Below are 15,509 nucleotides of genomic sequence, written 5' to 3' on the forward strand. Positions count from 1 at the left end.
GGGATGGTAAAAAAAAATTCAGTGATCTTCTAATAACCCACCAAAAACGCATAGTTGAATTCTGTACGCATGAGAGAAAGGACGCAGATGAGTATAGCTGTATAAACACTTACCTCAGATTCAGTCTTAAGATCCTTTCTCATCCCCTCCATTCCGACAAAGGCAATAAGCTTGGGAGCCCATTATAATGGTGAGGGATAAGCCTTCTCACAGCATGCTCTGCTATAACTTATAGATTTATTAAGGTGCATCATGAATTCGTAGAAAGAATGTGGTCATTGCAAAGAGCTATCTTTTGAAGTGGTAGGCAATTTACAAACTTTGTGTAGCTAATCCACAAGAGTTACATTAATATACAACACGCAAAAGACATTTTCTCTGGGGCTCAGTGAGGAGAATCTAGTGCACATGTCATCTGTTTCTGTGAATGCTGAAGATCACAATTACGTTTTGATGTTAATCCAACTTCTGCAAATTTCTTGTTGTGATGGGCTCTACGATAATGTGAGTGACAGGATAAATCTTTTTAAATTGAATACAATACCACTGAAAAGAGCTGATGTTTTCAAATACTGTACCCAGCCTCTGGATGCCTAGAATAATTCACTAAGTGAATAAGCCTCTACAGTGACCTATTTGGTAAGAGGAAAGAGGAGGAGGGATAAAATTACATTCTGCACGCTGCTTAGAATGTCTTGTTCTGAATGCTCAGCAACAATCACCTCTAATGCTTTGAGGTCCTCGTAGACAACCTGCAGGCTGGGAGTTCCGAGGTGGTTGATGAAGAAATCTCCATCTCCTTGCATCTGCACAGAACTGAGGTTGCCTTCTGGGCACTTTGTTTTCCAGGAGCAGTTAAAATCCTTTTTCTGAAAACAGAAATTAGAAATGTTCATGTAACTAATGGTAACTATTCATCCCTTCATGCCTCTCCCAAATCAGTTTTAACTTTAGTGGTGGTTATTTCTCCAATGCCATCTTCAATCAATCCACAAATATTTCTTAAGTAACTATTATGTACTGGGCACTGAGTTAGGCACTATGAAAACAAAGACAGAAGTGAGCTCTTGTCTTCAAGGATTCTATGTTGTACAGGGGGAGACAACTGTGTAGATAAAAGCTATGTGGAAAATAAAAAACTACAGAGATCTAGTTAGGGAAGGAATAAGGAATGATCAGAAAAGATTTCACATAAAATATAACACTTGAGCTAAGTCCTGAAGGAAACTAGGGAAGGAAATACTTTTGGAACTTTTTAAGACTTCAAAAAGTATATTTTTAAAATTTGCTCTCAAGAAAAACAATTTCCAAATTTAAAAAAAAAAGTTAGATCTTTGAAATATCTATTTCTATAATTCTGCTCCATGCTTTTACATCATGAAAGAGAGGCATGATGGACAGGCGGAATTGTGCAAACAACAGTAGCTGGCAAGATTGGAATTCAAGTCTCACTGTGACATTTTCCAGATGTAGGACCCTGGGCAAGTCACAACTTGTCTGAGCCTCAGTTTCCTTATCTGGAAAATGACAAGACTAGAGCCTATATGACACTGAGTTAGAAAGGATCTCAGTAGTTACCTAGTCCATCCTATACCTGAATCCCTTCTAGGACATGACCTAAGAGTGGTCATTCAGGCTTTGCTTGAAGACATGGTAAGAGGGACCCTGCTTCAACCCAATAATGCCCATTCCACTTTTGGATTATTGTATTTGTTAGGAAAATCTTCCTTCCATCAAGTATAAATTTGCCTTGTTGCAATTTTCCCCAATTTTTTTCCAGTTCGGCCTTCTGGGGCTAAGCAGATGGAGTCCATCCTATCACTATGAAATTGGAGTTGACTTGGTTAGGTATACTTTCTTGAATTGCTCTTTTAAAGTCTGAGCCTCTAATTCAGGAAACCACTTACAGATGGCACAAGGTAGGGCCTGGAGAAATTTATAGACTTCCATCAAATCCTCTTTTCAAACATACATTGATATTTGAGATCACAAAGATTTAAACCACGGACTCTTCAAATGAAAAGAATGTCTTCTCATTAAATAATCACAATACAAAATGGATGAGCAAGTTGCTGTAAGAATTATGACAGAGGGGCAGCTAGATGGTGCAGTGGATAGAACTTTGGCCTTGGAGTCAGGAGGACCTGAGTTCAAATTTGACCTCAGACACTTGACACTTACTAGCTGTGTGACCCTGGGCAAGTCACTTAACCTCACTCCCTCCAAAAAAAAAAAGAGTTATAACAGAAATAGCAATCGTTCATCTGACAAATATATATTTAGTCTTTATTACTTGAGGCCTTGTATTCAAGAGGAAACTCATAAAGACCCAAAAATTCGGAATTCAATTAGATGATCTCTAAGATTTTGCTTTGTTGTTCAATCATTTTCAGTTGTGCCCAACTCTTTTTGACCCCATTTGGGGTTTTCTTGGCAGAGATACTGGAGTGGTTTGTCATTTCCTTCTCCAGCTCATTTTACAGATGAGGAAACTGAGGCCAGAAGGGTTAAGTGACTTCTCCAGGGTCACACAGCTAGTAATTGTCTGAGGCTGGATTTGAACTCAGGAAGATGAGTCTTCCTGACTGCAGCACTTCATCCACTCTGAGATCTAGCTGCCCTAAGATAACAAGCTTTAAATCCCATTCTCTAGGTCCCTATGATCAGTTTCTATCTTAATACATTAAAGGTTGTGATTTCCCTTAGTCTAACCAGTAACTATGGAGCTTCTAGACTTTCCCAGGCCGTGTTTGTTATTATGTAACTTGGGGGCACAAACTGGGCTGCCCTGATCTCTATTCACCTCCTATAATGAAGCTCTTTTCATTCACTTAGCTATCTATAGTAGCCAGGCACAGAACCCAGGCTTGAAAAGTAAGGTGCTTGAACTACCTTACGAAGGAGAGTTACAAGGCTAGTGAAATTTATTGAATGTTAAGTTTACATGTCTATAGAGAATATGTGAGGAGAACATTGTATAAAGTAACAGCAATATTGTTTTAAGAATGACTTTGAATGAATAAGTTATTTTGGCTATGATAAATACCAAAATTAACTATAAAGGACATATAAAGAAAGACGCTATCTGAATCCAGAGAAACAATTGATAAATAGAAGTATGTATAGAATCATTTTATATATATACGTATGTATGTATACACACACACATACATACGTACATACCCTTATTTGTGTCTAATGGTAGCGATCTCTAGAGCTGGGAGGGAGAAGAAAGGGAAGGAAAAAAGAAATTTACATGATAGTTTTGTTGTATATGTGAAAGCAGTAGCCAGTTGTGCATAGCAGATTTTTTTTTTTTTTTTGCTTTTTGGTGAGGCAAATGCGGTTAAGTGACTTGCCCAGGGTCTCACAGCTAGGAAGTGTCAAGTGTCTAACGTCTGATTTGAACTCAGGTCCTCCTGACTCCAAGGTAGGTACTCTATCCACTGCGCCACCTAGCTGCCCCTGGGCACAGCAGATTTACAATTTCATGTGTGATCATTTTTTTTATTGTACTACGTCTTGTTTTATTCCCTAAATTAAAAGTAAAATTTAATAATGAAAAAACATCACTGGGAAATAATTAGGTCTCTGGATCATTCCTGTCTGCACTGAAATGACAGGGCCATATTGGTGTAGCTAGTCACTGCCTCAGTTTCCTACCCTGAGTTCTATTATAAGCCGCACTGTTATCAACTGTGTGTATGTTGGTATGTAGAATATCACCTGCTGAAGCAGTCAAAATTCTGCTTCCAAGGAGAGTGGGATGGAAAAATCCTGGCAGTGACCTCTATGGGATCTGTTGTGTCCAACTCACTCTGGCAGGAGGCAGGGAACTGCGAAAAACTTCTGATGTGATGGATGAGCTGCACGTCTCCATGTCTCCATGGAGGTGACAGACTCGTTCAGGCCTTCTGTGTCGGTCACAGAAGTAGAGCTGAAAGGGACCCTAGAAGCTACCCAGGCCAAGCCCTCTACTGTGCAGGTGAGTAAACTGGGACCTAAAGTGCTGAAGGGACTAGATCAAGGTTTTGCAGGTAACAAATAGAAGAGGCAGAATCTTAACCAAGGTCCTGCCTCTAGAACCAGTGTTATCCCATTACCAGCCTGCACCGAGTACACAGCGACCTGGATTCCTTCATTTCAGATCCACTCAGAAAACCACTATGGAAGGTCTAGAATCTACAAACATGCTGACCCTTTGCAAAGACACAATTGTTGGGACAATTACCCTTCCCTATGTCTGATCCATTGATCATTGAAAACAGAAACTCAAAAGCAAAAAGAGTTTGGCAGCTCACAACCTGGCCAATCCCACTGTTCATCTGTTAGGAATGTACAGTCAGGAACCAGCATCATGTCTCTGTATCTCCCATTCATATTTAAATAACATTTCAAGAGGTAGTAAGGTATCATCATAATAACAATAAACAATGTTAGCATTTACAAAGACAGTCATTGTGCTCTACACATAATATCTCATTTGATCCTCACAACAATCTTGAGAGGAAGGTACTCTTATTATCCCCATTTTACAGATGAGGAAACTAAGGTAAACAGGGGTTAAGTGACTTGCCCAGGGTCACACAGCTAGTAAGTGTATGAGGCTAGAACTGAACTCAGGTCTTCCTAATTTCAGGCTCTACCCACTGCTCCATCTAACTGCCTTAATGATGTAATGGATAGAATGGTGGATTTGGACTCAGAAAGATCTGAATTCAAATTCTACTTCAGATATTTACTGTTCAAATAACCATAAACATGTCACTAACATCTAAGAGTTTCCAATTTTCCCGTCTGTAAAGAGGAAATAAGAATAATTGTGGAACCTGTGTGTGTGACTCGTTTACAAAATGATAATATAAGATTACATGACATAATATTGCGATATCAAAATTTCAATGCAGGAAAAAACCACAAATGTACAATAAATTATTAAATTTAAGATACACTAATTTTTTTAAGAAATTACATTTTTTTGAAATGACACTTTTTTTTTTAATCATTAAAGGATTGTGGAAAGTAGATTTCCAAGGGGGGTGCTCAGTATTTTTTTTTTAAAAGGGGGCAGTAGGACATATAAATTTGGGAACTTCTGGTCTAGCAGTTCTCAAGGAAAAAGAATGTTGCTTTTACTATTACCTTGCTGCTCCCCTTTGGGTGGAGTTTTATCTTTTTCTCACCTTTACTGCATCTTTCCCCTATTTTTTCCCAAGCCATGACCTTTTAGATGGAAATTCTGGTATCTCCTCCTTCTTTTGTCTTGCTGTCATAAATATGCAAATTTCTGCATGAATTGAGAACTCTTTGGGTTCCACATGCATGTTCTTTTTTCTCATAATAAACCTAGTTTTCATGTAAGTTTTGGGAAGTTGTGATTGCTTGTTGACAATATGTAAAACACTCTGCAAATGGGAACTCACTTTGTAAATGTCAGTTCTGAATATTATTTTATGATCTCTTACCCATCAGGATAGCAGCAGATTTCCCAGGCTGACTGTTTTCTCCCACAGTATATTTTTAGATGGGCCAAAACTATTTTCCCCCTTTGCTGAGACTAAAAGGTTCTAAGGAAGAGTTTCCCCATATTTAAAAGAACAATTAACAGGGGCAAGAAGCCATTCATAGAACATTATCAAGCAATAAGCATTTATTAAGCACTTATTGAATGCTAGGCACTGTACCAGGAGATGGGGATTTGAAGACCAAAATGAATGTTCTGCCATCAGGGAGCAAAGCCTATAGAAAAAGACTGATTTATTCCACACTATAGGAGCAGCACATCTCAAGTATAAAATAAATTTTCCTAACAGTGTAGTAGGGTACCAGTGAGCAGAATGTCATAGTAGGAGAAAGCTTATTGGATTTACAATCAAAGGACCCAGGTTCACATTGGGGCTTTCACACTTAACAATTATTGCAGTGCAAATCACTTTCCCTTTTCCATGCCTCGGTTGCCTCATGTGTAAAATAAGGGGATGGGGTGATCTTTAAGGTCCTATTCCAGCTCTAATTTCTCTGATTAGCAGAATGGAAAGGAAGACAACAGTTGTCTGGAAATTCTGGGGGGGGGGGGGTAATAGAGGACAACAAAATACTATTCATTATTAATTTATCTTATATACTCCTGATTCCAAGATCAGGGCACTTTTCATTGAATAATAAAAATTGTAGCTACAAAGAATCCCTTCCACATACCAGAAATTCAGGGCATGCTTTCCTACAAAAACCCACATCTGTGAAAAGAGAAGGCAGAAAAACAGAATAGAGAGGGAATAGGGCACATCAACTCCTTCCTAACTTCCTAATTCCCTAGTCATTAGAGTTTACTCTCTTCAAATTATTTTGTATTTATTCTGTATATATTTTGCCTTGACTTATCTGTATACAAGTTTTGCCTAACTGATTGTAAGCTTCTTGAGGGCAGGAAATGTTCTGATTTTTGTCTTTTTATCCCCTTGACCTAGTGTAGTGTGGGGCACTAGTTTTGTACAATGATTGCTGAATGAATGAATTGATGAAAGGTACCAAAAGAATGCAGTTCAATTTGTTAAAGATAGTTGCTAGAGATAATTAAAAAGAAAAAAATAAACCTAGGAATTGATTTTCAGTGGAAAAATCTCACCCCTCATCCTCAATGTGATTTGTATCTGAGAACCTGGCAGTCGAGTCTTAGCAACAAAGTGCCTACAAATCCAAATCGGAAGCAGGAGAAACCATAAATAAGGCAGAATTTTGCCACAAAGTAGTTTTCAAAATGTATTCAGTAATTAAGCACCTTGGAAACAGGAAACAAAGAACTTATCTTTGTAGCATAGCAGTATGTGGAGAGATGGATCTAAGGCTTTTTTAGCTAATGCAGAATTCCTGGCCCCAGAAATAGCAGAGTGAAGTATCTAGCAAAAAACTGCCACTCCTCAGTGAGTAGAGCTCGGCACCTACGGTCATGAAGACTCATCTATCTGAGTTCAAATCTAGCCTCAGACACTTAATAGCTGTGTGACCCTGGGCGAGTCACTTAACCTCTGCTTGCCTTAATCCACTGGAGAAGGAAATGGCAAATCACTCTAGTATCTTTGCCAAGAAAACCCCATGGACAGTATGGTCCAGACGGTCACGAAAAGTCAGAAATGACTGAATGACTGAACCACAACAAACAATAGCAATGCCCCCTTGGAGCCTGAGACTCCAGGTCCCCACTTTTCCCAAGCTTGTAACTGCCCTTTGCATACCGATAAAAAAGCAAGTCTGCTACAGTGGGAAGAATTCTGCAATTTGGAGTTGGAGGATTTGTTTTCAAATACTGGCTCTTTAACTTAGAACTTGCGTGACCTTGGGCATATCTCTGAACTTCAGTTTCTTCACTTATAAAATTAGGAGTTAGAATGAATGATTTCCAGTGTTGATTAATTTCTCTGTTGGCAATACATACATACATATTTATATGTGTGTGTGTGTGTGTGTGTGTGTGTATAACATACATATATACACACACACACACACACATATATATGGAGAGAGAGAGAGAGTGTGTGTATATGTGATATGTGTGTATTTATTTATTCCCAGGTAAGTCATAGGTCTATATTAACAAATGATGAGGGTGATGCGTTGATGATGTCTTTTCTACTTCAATTCCCAGATGACTATGACAGAAACACAACATATTAGAAAGAATTTCTATGGCCAAGAATAAAGCCAGTAATAAAGGTATAAAACAAACAAATATGTTTTTTCTTAAGAAGTCTGTATTCCCTTAACTTGGATAATTTTTACAATGGCTTTTTGAAACAGCATAACCATTTCATAAAACAGAAATGAGACCACAGGACCATTTAAAGGGCTTCATCCTGTATATTTAACTCCCCCAGTCTGTACTGTGCTTAAATTAGGAGTTTTTCAAAACAGAAAGATGGCATTGACTCAAAATTAGTCATTGTAAGCTTTGCAATGCAGGCTTGCTAGGAGATTTCGAGAACCCACCTACTACATTCTTCTCTCGTTCATAAACATAGTTCCCCAACATGCTTTAATACTTTGTCTACTTCTATTTATCTTCATCATTAAATAAGGTCTTTCTTCCAACAAAAACTGCCCACACTCCAGTTCCCAAAACAATTTAGACCTCGCTCCATCCATTCATTGACTTTCTTTCCTATGATAGTGATAGAGCACTGTTCCTGGTTCATGTTACCCTTTCGGTCAGCAATGGTCCTCCTCATGAAATTTCTCTAGTCCTTATTTAAATCCTTATCCTTCTTTCCAGTGTTGCCATGGATACCCCCATTATTCAACCTCAGGTTTAGCCTTCCTATTCCATCTCTGATTTTAGTCCATTTCTGGTTATGTGACACTCTTACTTTTATGCTTGTAACCCCAAAGTCTAACTTTTGTCCTTGGACTAGATTAATTTGTAACCTTTGGGATTTTTTGTGTTACCATTAGTAATATAACTAAATTTATACAGTGCTTCTGGGTTTGCAAAATACTTTACGTTTAATATCTTACTTGATCCTCACAACCATCCTGTGATGTGGGTGCCTATTTCCATTTTACAGATGAGGAAACTGAGGTTGGGATACATTATCTGACTTACTCAGGGTTACAAAACTGGTAAGCTTCTGAAGCAGGATTCTAGCTCGCTTGTTCCTGACTCTTTCACTGACATTCCTCTCCTATTTTTTTTTTCCCCTGAGGGTAAAGGGTAGTGAAAAAGTGAGGGACTCTTAAAGTTGTTAACAGTGTTCTCTTCATTTCCCAATTTGCTGCCTTCCTTTAGACTTCATCATGTCCCCAGGAACCTTTTCATCCTGCCAGATCACTTTAGCATTGGTCCTCACATCTCATCAGTCCCCTCTGCTCCTGGGATCCTTCTGAATGGAGGGTGGAGGAGTGGAAAGCTCCTTTGTAGACCTCCATTTAAGGAGGGTACCCAGATAAGCCATCTCTTTATTTCTCATCCAGCTGCTTACCTCAGATACCAACATAAATATTTAGAGCTTTGTAACTATTCATTTATCTAAGTCAGTGATACACACACACACAGATGCAGATATGCACATATATATGTATGTGTCTGTATATATGTCTGTGTACATACATATATAAATATATGTACCTTTAAATACGTGTGTATACATACAAATTATATACATACACAGATGTTAGTAAAACTTTGATTCCATCAGTATAGCATTGATAAATATATTAAAGAGCACAGAACTGAGCACACTTCCCTGGGACACTAGACACCTTCCCAGCTGAAACTGAACCAAGAACTGGTAGGTTGTTTTTTTTTTTTCCTAACGTTCAAATGTTTCAACTCTATCCTGGGATAAAACAGAAAAACATCCTTCAGGAAGACAACTTTGTTGATTATTAAAAAACAATCTCTTACCATCATGGGAATTAGGTAAAATAGCCCAATATCAAGACAGAGTCTTCAAATCTTGAAAACATTGACCTAATTACTCAATGTTTCCCTTTCATGGATTTTGTTTTCATAGATAATGTTTCCCTTAGGATGTGTGTGTGTGCGTTTCTGTGTGTGTACGTGTGTGTGTGTATGTGTGTGTGTGTGTACACACTGCATACTGGAAAGTAAGCTTGGTACCTAGCTGTGGATTCTGTTTTGGGTTCTACCTCTGACCTGCCATATGCAATTAAACAAGTCACATCATAAACCAATTGGTTTGACATCTCAAACCAATATTAAATTATTGAAACCATTCACAAATAACAAAAGAGAGATTAGGCATAGAATCAGACACATGCTAGCCCCAGATTCATCAGCATCCCAGGAATGTTTTTCAGTGTTTGAGTTTTTATTGATATTCTCTTCCACTCGCGGGTAGGAATGTCTAGATTTAATCTTGGCTTGCAGCAGGCAGGGAGAGTACAGAATAAAATGTAGAGATCCTACTCAAGAACTTCGGAGGTTGTTTTTGTTCTATGATTTTGACACTGAAGTCATTTTAACTTGCTGAGTCTCAGTTTCCTCAAGTATAAAATGAGGGGTTAGGAGCTAAAAATCCTAGATTCTAGATAATCCCTTAGATATCTTCCAGATCTAATGTTGTGAATGTCTATGCCCTTTGAAATTAGGGTTTATACTGCAGTGTCTTCTGGTCTTCCACATTTCCTTTCATTTTAGCGGATTATACAGTGACCATCCACCTTGAAATAGTTCTTTTCCTCTTCAAACAAGGCCAGAAAGAATATACAGTAATGGAGAAGGTGAAAGGAATCCTAATTTGATTTGATTTTACTCTCAGTGTCACTTTCATATGAGAGGAAAGGAAGGGATGGGGACAAATTTGTGCAGGTCAATTAATTTTTTAAACTTATTTACAAGGCTGAGTAAATTCATATTAAATGTTTCATCCAAGGAGTTCAAAGTGTTTTATAATTAATGCCTGATAACAGGCATTATTATTCCACTTCATAAAATAAGCCAGTCAAGACCCAGACAGTGGTGATGTGACTTGTTTAATTGCATATGGTAGGTCAGAGGTAGAACCCAAAACAGAATCCACAGCTGGGTACCAAGCTTACTTTCCAGTATTCAATGTGTTCGCACACACACACACACACACACACACACACACACACACACTTCCAGTTCTTAAGGGAAAAATTACCTATAAAAACAAATTCCATGCAAGGGAAATATTAAGAAATTAAGTCAAAATTGATAAGATTTGAAGACTCTGCCTAAACATAGGGCTATTTTGGCAAATCTCCATAATGGTAAGGGATGCTCTTTAATACAGTATCAGAGCTGCCTCCTACCGACAATAGTTTTCTGAAACAATACACAAGTAAGTAAATATCACATGGGATATTTGTGTTGATAACTATCTCCATCAGCAAGAAAATTCTGAAATACAATTTTGAAATCCTCCATTCTGCATATTATGATAAAATTAAGCTATTATCTTGTCATTTCAAAATTGCTGTTGTTGCCACAATTGTGTTATGTGATAGAACCATTTATTCTAAAAATTGCTTCCATTTTCTGCATGATGTCAACATATGGACCCAGTAAACAGTGTCTGTGGGACAAGTAAACACATTTTCACAGCATACACATTCTCAAGATGGCAGCTCCAATGTTTTTATTCATTTTAATTTGAAATAAGCTGGTGTGGGAAATACTACTCTCATAAACTTTAGCACCATTAAGAAAATTAAACTGTAACTCCTGGTTGACAAAATATTGTGGAGAGTTGTATTTGATTCTAATCAATAGGGAATGGCACCAATCATGATGTTTTCAACTACTTTTAGTCTGAGTCCAAAAAAAAAAACAAAACAAGACTCACAAGTAATTTTTTTCATTCAATTCTGAATTGTTATCCTGAATGGTTGTGCCGGTTCTTGATTCTATCAACCGTGTATTAGAACAATGTCCAACACAACTTCCAGCTTTATTTTCCTTGTCAATTAAGTGGGTATGAGAAAACACCTGGAAATTATGTAGATTTGCATTTCTTTTTAAGCCACTGATCCTGCTACTGGGCACATGCCCCAAAGAATGTTACAGGCAGAAAGAAAAGTCCTAAATATGCCAAAATATGCACAGCAGAACTTGAGAAAGCAAAATATTAGAAAGAAGATACCTATTGATTAGGGAACAGCTAAATACATTGTGGCATATTAATGTAATGAAATATTATTGCATATTAGAATACATCAATAAAACTTTCTAGAAAGGAAGTCATATTTGATGGTTTTAGAGTTAGAAGGGAACTTTGAGACCGTCGGGTCTAATCCCTTCATTTTACAGACGAGGAAATTGAGTTTCAGAAGAGTTACATAATTTGCTAGTATCTGCAACAGAACCAACAGGGGACCTCAAATCCCCTAACTGTAGATTCAATTTTCTTTCAATTACATCAGGCTAATTTTCATTTCATAACCTAAACCCATAACCAGAAGAATTAAGAACTAAGAAACATTGCTTCTTAGTAGGTATAGAGACATGTGCTGGGCCTCTTCCAAATGCTGCCCAATCAGCCTGCCCACAAGTGGCCCGGTCCGCCTAATCGGAGAGTTGACTTGAAAACGTTTAAAACATAAAAAACTCTTTGAATTCTGTAGTTCCTTTCATTGGTCTGTAATACAAATGCAGCGGGTAAGAACAGAGTATATTCTGGTTCTCTGGTGCATATAAAAGCATTTATTCAACAACCACCCCCACAAAAGATCACTATCTCACCCACCCCTCCGCCTCCAGTTAAGAAATTATAATTTTATGTTTCTGAAACTAAACCAAGTGAGGATTTCTAAGAGGTAAAAAAAGCATCATCCCAACTAACCTTTGGCCAACACAGTAGAGAAGAGACAGGCCTGCTCTTGCCTACAGTCCCATAGGCCCCTTAATGACCAAGAGGATCAAGAAATGAATTTTACGTCTCAGTGAAGGATAACCACTCTGGCATCATGATGCTAGGCCATGCTGAGGAATTGGCTGACATAACAGAACTCTAGCTATCATTTTACCAGCCTTCTTGAGGTTTGTCTTAAATAGCTTCTCCTGCCCTTACAGGCACCGCTATTTTAAATAAGACGGTGTCAGCATTCTCAGGGATGAATTTCAGCTGCCAGACTTTTTTTTTTTTTTTAAATTAACCAAAAAACCTAACTGGATTTCAATTTAACATTTGATATCTTGGGCTAAAGATACATACAAAATAAAATTCAAATAGGACATTAGGGAGAAAAAGCAATTTATTAACTTTACTTTAAAACAAAGATTACTCCCTTTTCCCCCCTTAGGAAAAGTTTAAGGAAATCGCACAATTTTTATTTTTTAAGGAAATGGCGCAAGAATCAACATACTTTTGAATCTTTTTTTTTTAAAGCATCATTCACTGGAGATTATAGAATACATACTTTGACAAGTAATCTACATTGATTTGTAAATACGATTTCATAGAAAGAACACTGGAAATCTTTTTAGTCCTGGCTCTGATGTTTCCTTTTTGTAAAACCTTGGTCAAGTCATTTAACTCATTTTCATCAACTATAAAAAGAAGAAATTGCACCAGATCAGGCGTTCTTAAGCTGGGGTTCCTGAACTTGTCCAGAGGCTTCACCTCTGGTCCAAAGGGGTCCATGAGACACAAAATGGCTAAGAATCCCAGGCCTAGATGATCATTCAATCAAGTCCTTCTTTAAAATGCCTTTTATAAGTGTGTTGGATTCTGCTAAGTGCTAAGGTTACAAAGATAGAGATGAGACAGTTCCTGCCCTCAGGAAGTTTGGTGGAGTCCTTTGGTGGAATTAACAATACACACATAAATTAGAAAATATATAGATATACACACAAATATATATATATACATATGTATACACATATACACAATACATGTATATAAATTGGAATACATATTTCTATATACATACACACACACACATATATATACATATACACATATATACATACATATATTCCAGCTCTAACATTTTATAAATAATAACTCAGTCCTATAAAGAAAGAAGTCTATTAATATTCTCCCCATTTTACTGATGAGGTAACTGAGGCTCAGAAAATGTTAATAGTTAACATTTATATATTGCTTACTGTTCCAGGTACTGTTCTAAGCACTTTCTACATATTATCTCATCTGATCCTCACAATGACCCTGGAAGATAGGTGCTATAATTATCCTTATTTTACACATGAGGAAACTCAGGCAAACAGAGGTTAAGTGACTTGCCTAGGACCACACAGAAAATAAGTATCTAAGGCTGGATTTGAACTCAGGTTTTTTGTGCTCTGCTCTATCCACTACACCATCCACTGCTTCTACTACTAGTAATAGTAGATGCCAGTTAAATATCAAATTAAATAGCTTTAGTTTACAAAGCCCTTAGTGTGCATTATCTCCTGTGAGCCTTGCAAGAGACTCATGACATCAGCACTACAAATATTCCCTCCATTTTACATGAGAGGCATGGGAGTCAGAAAGGCTTAGTGAATTGTCTAAGGTTACTCAATTAGTCTCAGTCATTTATCCTCTCTGGGCTTTAGTACAGAATCAACACTTGTACCTAGACCTCCAAAGTCCTAACCCAGTGCTCTATCCCATGCTCCAAGCTGCCTTCCTTTCATAATTCTTTGATTTGATATGACTGCTGAGCTTCAGGTCAGCCCAGATGAAAATCAAGTAAGATGTCACAAGGTTCACATGGAATACATATTATTTTCTGCACATCCAGCAAAAGGGATGGGGGGTGCAGACACAAAGGATCAGAAAGCTCAGGGAGAACGAAGTGTGCTGGTGGCAAACCACTCTTGGTCTTTCCTATGCAAGCTATAAACAAAGTCAGTGTTGATGGCGGGGAATCTAGCAGAAGAAATCTCGCCACCAGCAACAATATTTCTACCCCTAAAGGAAGGATGACAACAGCAGCAACCAATTACCTTATACTCCTTAGCCAAAATAAATGCCAGGCAATGGAGTTCATCCCTTATCAGCTGCGGCTATGGTTATAACTAGGGAACCAACTATTCAAGCAGGGTATGTTGTTTGCCCCCAGGCCATTCCCCCCAGTCTTAATGTTGGCAGCATTGTAGATTGACAAAGGGGAGAGAATCCTAAGATCTCCCAGTCTTGGCTCCCTCATTTACAGAGGCCCAAGGCAGGGAGATAACTTGGCTACATTGCTAAGAAGAAGCCGAGCTGGGAAAAGTACCCAGATTTCTGACTCTAAATCTAGCTGTCTATGCCTGGGTTCACTTATCTTACTAGAAAAGATTGGGACGTTGGCAAGAATGCTCTAGAAGTCATGCTGTTATTTTTGTTAAGGCGTTTTTCAGTTGTGTCTGATTCTTCGTGACCCCGTTTGGGGTTTTCTTGGCAAAGATACTGGGGTAATTCATCATTTCTTTCTCCAGTTCATTTTACTGATGAGGAAAATGAAGCCAATAGGGTTTAGTGACTTGCTCAGGATCACACAGCTAGTCAGTGTCTGAGGCCAGATTTGAGTTCAGATCTTCCTGACTCTAGGCCTGGCTCTCCATCCACTGCACCACCTCAAGGTCCAAGAAGCCATGCACTTGAGGACAATTGTTTCAAATTCAAATCCAGACACTTTCCCTAGGGGAAAAGCCCAATGAAGAGATTTCATGGGGAAGGGAATGACGATTATTTGGTTTGACCCGAGGTCATAAATTCAGAGCTCAAAGGGCACCTCAGAGACCATTCAGGCCAATGCCTTCATTTTATCACCATCATTGTCATCATCCTCATCATGAGCAGTAGCACTGTTTCTCTTTTGGCTAGCATCCCTGAGTTCCATTTTTTTTTAAATTTATTAAAGGGGCCATCCCTTAACTCACTTCTTAAAGAGCCCTATTCACTGAATGGGTGTTGCCTCACTCAAAGTGAGAACCTGGAAAGACCTTAGCTTAAAAGGGCCAAGGTCTCCCATCGCATCCTGGGCTGTCTCTAATCCTCCTGATCTATATCTGGCCACTGGACCCAGATGGCTCTGGAGGA

At 38.2% G+C, this 15,509-nt stretch overlaps 1 protein-coding gene across 3 annotated transcripts in view; it reads right to left on the minus strand.

Moving 5' to 3' along the window:
* The window catches only part of NAALADL2 (N-acetylated alpha-linked acidic dipeptidase like 2), a 1,445,704-nt gene that overhangs the window by 246,784 nt on the left and 1,183,411 nt on the right, over positions 1–15,509 (minus strand). For all 3 annotated transcript variants that reach the window (XM_027875745.1, XM_027875744.1, XM_027875746.1), the window contains one exon: positions 723–869. In XM_027875745.1, the coding sequence (XP_027731546.1) occupies positions 723–869 (147 nt within the window). The remainder of the gene's footprint in view (positions 1–722; positions 870–15,509) is intronic.

This window comes from Vombatus ursinus, unplaced genomic scaffold (genome assembly GCF_900497805.2).
Source record: "Vombatus ursinus unplaced genomic scaffold, bare-nosed wombat genome assembly UNPS02014810.1, whole genome shotgun sequence".
Taxonomy (NCBI): domain Eukaryota; kingdom Metazoa; phylum Chordata; class Mammalia; order Diprotodontia; family Vombatidae; genus Vombatus; species Vombatus ursinus.